Source organism: Patella vulgata, chromosome 5, assembly GCF_932274485.2.
Source record: "Patella vulgata chromosome 5, xgPatVulg1.2, whole genome shotgun sequence".
Classification (NCBI taxonomy): domain Eukaryota; kingdom Metazoa; phylum Mollusca; class Gastropoda; family Patellidae; genus Patella; species Patella vulgata.
In genome coordinates this window covers 67,974,318-67,984,492 of record NC_065883.2, presented here as the reverse complement: position 1 = coordinate 67,984,492, position 10,175 = coordinate 67,974,318, and the positions used below count along the sequence as shown (strand labels likewise).

Genomic DNA, 10,175 nt, shown 5'->3' with positions numbered 1-10,175 from the left:
GGTATTTATAATACAAATTTCCCTCATTGCACACTGCATTGCTGGATTGCTGTAGAAAAGTAGGGCTTTTAATCTCCATTTGATTTGAACTTAAACACGATTAACGTTACTCTTAAGGGATGGTGGATGTAAGTGGACGGGGTGTATGTGGATAGAGGGAGGGTGGGGCCGGGGGGGGGGTACTTTGGAAGGGAGGGGGGAGGGGAGGTACTATTACAGGACTGCTGCCCCAATAATGAAGGGAAATAGAATCAACAATAGAAGTGATACCCATTATAAACAGCGGGATTTTTTCGGTTCGGGTTTTATTTTACCGAGGTGCAGGTGCAGAAATTTGGTGAAGCCAGGTGCCAGCTCCCTAAATGTGTACCCACAAGACTCAAGTAAACACCTAGTACTCAGAAGAAATATACTTTTTATTCAAATTTAGTAGGCCAGTCCCCGTAGAACAACAAATTTAACAGCAATAATTTCAAATGAATGGAATATATACAGTGACCGATCATGAGGTCGCCGGGCCCCAGTGACAAGATGACACCCTGAAACAATCTCCCAAACAGAGTTGTCTTCCCTTGCTGATTAGCTAGAGAGAGAGAGAGGGAGAGAGAGAGAGAGTTTAACGTCCACTCGACACAAACTAGGTCATTTCGGGACTAACATATTGTTCAATTTCATTTAAATAATTTGCTTGCGCGTAGGGGTTTTTAGCAGTGGGAGGAAACCGAAGGACCCGGAGAAAACCCACGAGGTTGGACAGGCGACCCTACTCCTTGTCACGCCACGCCAGTTGACTCAATGACAGACTTTATGATACAGCGCGCACGTGCTAACCATTCAGCCATCCAACCCCCCATGAATAGCGAGACTTGTGTGGAGAATGACCCTGAAATGGTGGTCTGTGGAGTATATCCCGGACCTGGAGTCATATATTAGTTAGTTCTAAGCAGTTAGTGTTGATCTAGATTTGTAATCGGAATGAAGTTGTTGAGATCATCATTTCCGAATAATGCAGAATTTGTTTCTTTAGAAATATACTAGAAGATAAACTTGAATAATATAATTGATGAATTCGCTAAATTGCTGAATTATAATTCAGAAATTTCCCTTCCGTTTTTTGAGATTGGCGAATTCATCAATTATATCACCCAAATGTATCTCTAGCACCAGTTCGTGCTCAATGCAAGTTAGTGAGAGATCGTTCAGTTTTTGGCCTCCAAGCCTATTTCTTAATTTTGACTTGATTCTTAGGAAATCGATCTTCATTTTTTAGTCAACTTTTACTTTTCTCACCCATCCACAGAGCAATCCCACGCCACTGACTAGGGCCAGGTGGATTATATTGTGTAAGTGTTTTCCTGTCTCTTTTAACAAATTACGTTTTGAAGACGACTTTGTTGGGTGTGTGCATTCCACATGAATTTCGTTCGCACCCGTCTTCCTTTATTTTCCGAAAATCCTGAAACGATTCTGCACCGACTGGGCTAAAGTAAGACTGGCTTACGTCATATAGTGTGCTGTGAGAGACATTTTGCACGGAGAGCGGCCCGGTAGACTACTCTTATTTCGAATTCCAACTGTTTAGGTTTCTTTTGCGTGCACGCCATCCAATTGACTAGACCATTTTCTATTTATATACATATATTTCTGTGGTTTTAAGGCGCCATCTTTATTCTCGATTTCCTAGTGCATAATTATCGCGCAACACAAATCATATAGACACAGAGTATCTGGTTAATCGAATATAAACATGCATTATCGACATGACCTTGGCCTTGAATAAGTAAAGAGGTTCTAAGGGATCCGAAAAAGTAATATGAAATGAAATGGGTTTTAACGTCCTACTGTTCTCCTCCGACTGGGCCAATGAAGACGGGCATAACCCAACAGTGTGCTATGATTGAACTTTTGCCCGGGCAGCGGCACTACGGCCTACTCTTAGGCCTATATCGAATTCCAACTGCCAAGGAATGTTTTACGTGCACGCCTGCAATGTATACACGGCATCTAGGTGTTTCGTCCCACCCGAACACCACTGACAAAGGGGGGGGGGGGGGCACGCCGGAAAATCCCGATAAAGCAGCGAACCTGCGTCTTACCCACTTAGCCACCGTGGCTCCCCGAAATAGTAATATATAAATAAACTATAACAATGCGTAAATCAGTGGAATAACATAAGATAAGGGCGAAAAGGGGGGGAAGTGGAATATGTAAATATTCCTATAGGCTAATGGACATCCCCGTCGCTTCACACCAAATTTGAAAAAGATCTGTTAAAAACTTTTGCCTCTATCGCATTCACAAAGTTTTCGGATAAGGGGGCATAACTCTGGAACAAAAGGTCCCGTTACACCAAAATCAAACTCATCCACTGTCTTTTGTTCTTTAACATATATTTTTGGTTTCGTCCAAGTCGGACAATTTTCATATTTTGTGTAAATGGCAAGGACCAAAACCCAAGAAGTTGCGGTCTGATCTGATCAAAGACCTTTTGATGGTTGGCATATTAGGCAAGTTTTATCTGAATAAGACCAAAATTGTTCCATAAAATTTGTACATATTTTACATTTTGTGTAAAACACAGGGTGCATAACGTCAAGTCCGATGCGCACCAATGGCAAACTTATCCAAGATCTTTTGATTCTTAATACACATTTTAAGTTTCATCTTAATCAGCTTCTAGAGGTTCTGCAACATTCGTATATGTAATACATGCTTTGCCAATTGCTACTACTTGCGTAAAGGGTGATGGGGGGGGGCGAAATTCGAATTCATCCACAATTATGGTGTAACAAAGATATATTTAAAAAGGAATCAACGGGATGTTTCGTGCAATCAGTCCAATATCGCGCCAAAATCGAACTTATCCAAATATAACATGACAAACCCACGGACACCGCAAACAATAAATAATAAAAATACTATTAAATCAAGTGAATATATCAGGGAAAGCATTTCTCAAACATTGTATTGGCGTAAATCATGCTCGGTTGTGTCTTTATCTTCATGCAGAGGGAGAGAGAAAGAGAGAGAGAGAGAGAGCATAGATCCAGTTGATCCGGAGACAAACCACAGGCGACCATACTTCTTGTTCTTGTCCCATACCAGTATGGAATCGAAACCACCCCGTGTACACAACAATCTTTATTGAAATAGACCAATATTTAATTCTAATTCTTGTTTTTATTTTCGAATATTATAAAAAAAAAATATTTAGATAGGGTTTAGCTCCTTTAGGGATTAACAGTTAAAAACACATCCTTTCAACGAGTAGGTCTTGTTTTACATATGATATATAAATATAATAAAAAGCACTATAACAACTTCTATAATAACCAATTCGATTTTAAACAAAATGGTTCAGTATTAATTTTCTTCAGTTCATTTTACACAGGAACTACGGTTTTGAGCAAAAGGCGGCGAGGGATCGGTTCTCCGTATCGAATTGCCCAATCTTTGGGTTTCGACCTCTCGTTTCTAGCCTTCATTTCTTTCACATATTGGTTCAAACCACGAATCCTGTCTTTGACGCTAATTCGAGGCGTAGCAATTGTCTTATCAACGGCAACGTTATAATTCCCGCTGACCGGAGCAGGTTTCAGGGGCAGCACAATTCGACTTCTGTGGGATAGTTCCTTGTAATTACTCAGTGTGTTATATTCCACGGGCCGTGATTGAAACCCGATACTGTGGTACGTCTCTGGTAAGCGACAGGGGAAATACATGCAGGGCGTTTCTTTCTTGCGGAGAACATAACGACACGGAGTCGGCTTAAAATGCGAGATCGCAGTGATGTCATTTTTCGACCTTTGTTCTTCTTCATGGGTTTTTTCGGATTTCCATTTCGGGCGGTGACTGTGTGATTTAACAGTTTTTAGTTTTTCGTTCAAATCTTTATTGGGATTTATTACATGTGTTTCTGTTTTTTCACGTTTCTCAAGATTCCTTTTAACTACTTTTATCTTTTCAGTTTGGTCAGGAATTTTAGGGTCTTCTGTTGTTTTATCTCTGAAAGACGGGAGGCAGAAATCCTCATCCCAGGTTATAGGTGAATCAGTACCATCACTATACCGACTCCTGGCCGTCTCGGAGAGTTCCTGCAAGATTGTAGCAACACTCTCAGTGTTCCTATCAAGAGATTTCGTCTTCTGTTTTTGCGAAGCTTCTATTTTGTGAATTCGGTCATCGAGAAGACGTCTGGCAGACTTGTTCATGCGCCTGGCACGAACAGCGGCCTCGTGATTCTTCTTGTTGAGGCGGGAAATGATGTCCATGTCCGCGACTTTAAAATTGCCAATGGTGATCTGAAAGATAAAAATAGAAAGTCAAATTCATACTAAACGACATTAGAGACCCATGGGTCATTATGGAGTCAGTAAGTACATTTGGTTGATGGATAGCCTTATGATAAGCAAACACGTTTTGAGGGATGACTATCCACCAGCCACAACTAACCACCAACCACTTAGTGACACTCATGTGATGGATAGTCAGCAACCAACCACTGGGGTGCTGTGGAATGGACAACTCCGCTTCTATACAGAACCCCAAGATAGCACTAGAAAAAAAAAACAATTCATTTCGGAACACCTCTACATTTCAGACCATCTCTTTCCATAACATCCCTAGGTTTCATGACAAAATTCCATAACATTTCAGAGCATCTCTACATTCCATAACGTCCCTATACATTTCAGAACATTTCTACATCCCATGACGTCCTTACATTTAAAAACATTTCTACATTCCCTAACTTCGCTTCATTTCAGAACATTCCTACATTTCAGAACATCCCTACATTTCATAACATCTCTACATTGTTAAAGCTCACCAAATTCCATAACTTCTGAATCTTGGGCCATTTTGTTGTTAAATCAAATATCTAAGACGATTTGCACTGGGAACATATTCGTTTGGTATTTATGACAGGTAGCCACCTAGCTGTGACATTTTAATGACGTAAAACAATTGTCATTCAAGGGACCATAATATCTGACCTGTCGCAATGATATTAACAATGGGGCTTGCTTACTTCCTGGAAGCAACGGTGGGTCATCGAGTAAGGCTCTGGCTTGTTAACTAAGTGGTCCCGTGTTCCATCACGATGTTGATAGAGAATGTTCTCTGGGTTTTTTCCAGTATGACAAAGCAAGCGTCTAATCGGTGTAATGGTCCGAGAAATCGAGGTCCAATGTACACATTGTCGTGCACGTAAAAGACCCCTTGACAGTTGTAAATCTAAATACGAGTAGGCCGTGGCTCCCCTGTCTGGTAAACGTTCCCCTCATAGCACACTGCATGACGTATGCCCGTCTTAATTTACGCGGATGGTGCAGAACAGTGGGACGTCAAAAACACTTCATTTCAGCTTTCTTCTAGAGGCTAGAACACACGATGCGATAATATGGCCTCACTATTGCAAGAGCACAAATCTCACCTTCCAAACACCTGAGGAACTAATCCAGAATTTAGAAAAGCATTGTATCGCAACCTGTAGATTTCCTATAGCGTAAATGTATTCACACAGTGTAACTGGTTGTCGCCATTTTACCAATAAAATCAATAAAGACTGTCAAGTTAAACAATTATCTTGATCGGATTGACTATAGCTGATTGATTGATAATCAATCGATTTAAATACATCATAAAAGAACGAAGACATGGGGTTTAACGCCCACTCGACATAAACTAGGTCATTTCGGGACTCACATATGGTTCAAATTGTATTTCATTAATTCGCTTGTTCGTAGTTGTCTTTAGCAGTGGGGGGGAAACCGGGGAACGAGATCAGAAGGCGACCCTACTCCTTGACACGTACAAGCAGGGAATCGGAACCACGCCACTTGACTCAATAACCGACCTTATGATGCAACACGCACGCGTTAACCATTCGGCAAGCCAATCCCCCACATCATTAAGGACGACTCAACATAGGGTTTGCGTAAAATATAACTATTCATCTGGCCGGGAAGTCGCGGGTTCCGTCCCGGTATTGGGCGAGGAAACCCTCCGATATTTCCATATTTCAAACACCCACCGATTTCTTTTTCAGCGCCAATTTACCTATATAGGCTTAGGAGGCCTATAGAGAGAGAGAAATGGGGTTTAACGTCCACTCGACACAAACTAGGCCATTTCGGGACCAACACACGGTTCAATTTTATTTCAATAATTCGCTTGCGCGTAGGGGTCTTTAGCAGTGGGCGGAAACCGGAAGACCCGGAGAAAACCCACGAGGTTGGACAGGCGACCCTACTCCTTGTCACGTACATCCGGGGAATCGAAACCCCTCCAGTTGACACAATGACAGACCGTATGATACAGCGCGCGCGTGCTAACCATTCGGCCATCCAACCCCCCCTGGAGGCCTATAGACTATGGCCTTAAGATCTAGGGGCCTCCTGACAAGTTGTATAATATGCTTTACATGTCGTCATCCTCGGCATTGCTCAGTTGTTTAAAACACACTTTTATCTTCGTCTGGTCGTAAGGGTGAGGGATTTGGAGGGGCCTCACAAGAGGAATAACCCATGACCCCTTTTCATCTGAATCCTGCACTGATCCTTGGCAACTTCCAAGCACCAAAGGAGTTATGTTTCCTTAATACGAAAACTATTAACCTAGCTGCGTGTTATACTTTTGAAAACAGGTTTATCTGCTGTTGAGTTTATAAAAGATAATTTACGACACCATTAGAAATCTGCTGTAATAAATATTATAAAATATTGACACCCGTTACACCACTATAGCCAGTATAAATATAATGTAATAATAGTTTGAAGAAACTATAAAATTTTGAATTTATTAGTTCTACACTGCTATCAATACCACAGTCAACAGTCTGCACTTAAAATAACATAAAACTATATTTAGCTTCTTAAACATGGATTAAAGGCTCAATACCACTCTTGTTGTAACTGAATAATATGTCCCAATCTTTATTCTGGTCAACAAATTGTACTATTTTACAATATTCCAATTAATTGATGATACAAATTTCATCTTAACACACCTAATTTTAAAAAATTGGAAAAATTCAACTAAATGATTTGAAAAGCTTGACGTAAAGCTTTTCAAATGTAACTTGGATTTAAAAATATTTTTGAACCCTCTGGACAAGTAAAATAGGATTTAATGGATAATTTACACAACAGGTAGGACACTAACACATCTAGTACTTAGAATAAGGCTATTTTTTATTTTCTGGAGCTGTCAAGCCAGCACGAGTGTTATTGTCCCTTTAATACAGTTTTATACGACATCTTTGATAGGCCTTTAGCAAATGAAATAAAATGAAACGGGGTTTAACGTGCTACTTTTTTGCACCGAGTGGGCTAATGAAACCGGTCTGCACTTATTTCGAATTCCAACTGTCAAGAGTTCTTTTATGTGTACACCAATGTTAAAGGTGACCTCTGTTTTTCATCCAATCCGAAAAATCATAGACACTATCCCTAGCCAGGCCCTCCATCATACCCACTGACATAAGGGGATTACGACGGAAAATCACGATGATCTCTCTCGGACAACACCAGAATCGAACACGGGACTCCAGGTTAGCGAGCTAGCATCTTACAAACAGAGTCACCGCGGCCCCAGTTGCACATATAAACACATGGTATATTCCTAAAGCAATAACTTAACAGGATTCGCCTCTCCCTTAAAAATCGGTTGTACATGTATTGTCAATACCCTGAAGGGTTAATAATGAAATGAAATGAAATGGTGTTTTACGTCCTAATGTTTTTCTCCGAACTGGGCTAATGAAGATGGGCATACGCCATACAGTGTGCTATGAGAGAAATTTTGCCCAGACAGCAGCACTACGGCCTACTCTTATATCGAATTCCAACTGTCAAGGGATCTTTTACATGCACGCCAATGTGTACTACACAGGACCTCGGTTTTTCGTCTCATCCGAATGACTAGACAGCTGTCCTTGTCAGGCCCTCCGTCCTGCCTCACTGACAAGGGAAAATCTCGGTGAACTTTCTCGGCCAATGCAGGGATCGAACACTCGACCTCCAGGCTAGCGAGCCAGCGTCTTACCCACTTAGCCACCGTGACCCCCGGATTAATAATAAACACCGGGTATATAGCATAACAGTATTGGTGTCACTGGTTATAAAATCCATAAGATTATTTTGAACATGAATGAAACAACTCAATACATCCCAAAATAAGTCAAAATAGCTCGTTTTTAACATAAACGTTACATTTACATATTTCTATATATATATATAAAACCAATTTAAAACAAAGTATGCTCGTTTATAGTAACACATTCTAAAACAAATTACATCTTAAAGGGTTGTTTTCGACAACAACACATATCGTAAAATTTGTTATATCAGCACAAGAGTAATTCTAGTCGAAACATCACTCAGTAATAAACAGTATAACAGTATATTCCCAATCCATTGAATTGCGTCTTGTGTATTCCCAGATCAATTACTAAACGCCATTATCATTGAAGCCATTTAAGTACAGAACGCCCCCTAAATTTAATTCAATAAAAGGTACTAGGTACTCGAAAACAATTTTTTTTATGGATTTAAATATTTTTTTTTATATTAAATAAATTTAAAGACGTACCATAAAAATATCCACATGTTTATAGCCACTATAGCTACAAGTTGAGGGAGTAAAGACAATGTGTAGCTAAATGTAACAAGTTTTGTGTAATATGACTCTCTTCGTCTGGTATACGGTCTGTATATTGTGTATGTACAGTAGGTAAAATATAGGTATTATGTTTACTAAAATAGTTAATCTATTGAACAATGTATTTATAATCCCATAATACCTCTTCAAGAACAAACAGGTCATCTTCGTCAGCCAATAAATCAAGTGTGGTTTAACGCTCTGCACCAACTCGATGAATTAATCATGTCGCACACTATGTCCTGGTAGTGCAGCTGTGGTCTACACCTATTTTAAATTCCAGCTTCCGAGGGTTCTTTTTACGTGCACGCCAATAACGGGGGGCCGTCGGTTTTCGCCCCATCCGAACGACTAGACGCGGTTCCTTGTCAGGTTATCCTTCCTATACCATTAAAATGGGGAGCAACGCTGGGAAATCCGGATGAACATTCACGGCCAACATGAGAATCGAACCCGGAAACGCCTGGTTAGTGAGCCACCACCTTACTTACTGAAACACTGTTGCTTACGATGGTGTTTCTATTGTTACAACTGTGATTGAGATAGGAAGAAATGGGGTTTATCGTCCAACCGACACAAACTTTAATATATGGTTCAATTTTATTTCAATAATTCGCTTACGCGGATCCGGAGTAAACCCTCGGGGATGGACATGCGACCCTGTTACTTGTCACGAACAAGCGAGAAATCGAAACCACGCCACTTGCTTCAATGACAGACCTTATAACCCACAGCACACGCGTTAGACCATTCGGCCACCCACCTGTGATAGACGATGTGTTTTGTCATGTTTACACCTGTAGACGACGATGAAATCTAATTACAGGTGAGACTTACTGATCTGTGTTATAAATTCTACACCTGTACTAGACAGGACTCTTTACGGCCAATTCTTATTAATCTGATGGATAGCCTGACTGATTAACCCAAGCCAATCCCAACTAATCCTCAATACAGTTAATCCCTAATATGGTAAATACAATGAAATTGGGTTTAACGTCCAACTTTTCTACTAGATCCTCGATAATGAAGGGGTTCTTTTACATGCACGTAAACGAACCAATCGAACACCTATAGAGACTTCCTTGCCGGGCGGGGAACGGGGAACGGGCGGCCGATATTGTCTCACGTTTACGAGGTCTGTCAATACTGAGTCAACGTTTCGATTCTCAGATTGTACATGACAAAAGCTCCAATATCTTTTAACTGTGGGGTGAGGGTCGATTCTGGCGTTAGCCGAGACATTTCCCATTGTCAGTGGTGCAGGGTGGATGGTCTGGCAAGAAACAACAACTAGTCGTTTGGATGTGAAAGGATTCTAAATATAAGACTATGTCATGCACTTTAGATCATATGGCCTGCCATTGAGTCTAATGTCGTCGCTTCGATCCCAAATTTGTACGTGGACTTTCTCCGGGTCCTCTAAGGCAAAGACCGCTACGCGCAACTGAATTATTTTAAGGGTTTACGGATTTTCTTGTGCCATCTGGCCGACTAGACACATTTCTCTTGTC

At 40.7% G+C, this 10,175-nt stretch overlaps 1 protein-coding gene across 2 annotated transcripts; it reads right to left on the bottom strand.

The window, feature by feature from the left end:
* Window positions 1-3,223: 3,223 nt before the first annotated feature.
* LOC126820481 (uncharacterized) lies at window positions 3,224-8,646 on the bottom strand. Of its 2 annotated transcripts, none has more exons than XM_050548473.1 (2): window positions 8,593-8,646; window positions 3,224-4,301 (listed from the first exon to the last, which is right to left on the bottom strand). In XM_050548473.1, exons 1-2 carry the CDS (start codon window positions 8,593-8,595, stop codon window positions 3,384-3,386), a joined length of 921 nt encoding a protein of 306 aa, XP_050404430.1. In that variant the 5' UTR covers window positions 8,596-8,646; the 3' UTR covers window positions 3,224-3,383. The 2 variants fall into 2 exon arrangements, 1 of the variants encoding a protein (XP_050404430.1); XR_008788133.1 differs by lacking the exon at window positions 8,593-8,646 and adding an exon at window positions 5,435-5,549 and having other exon boundaries at window positions 3,590-4,301.
* Window positions 8,647-10,175: the final 1,529 nt, after the last annotated feature.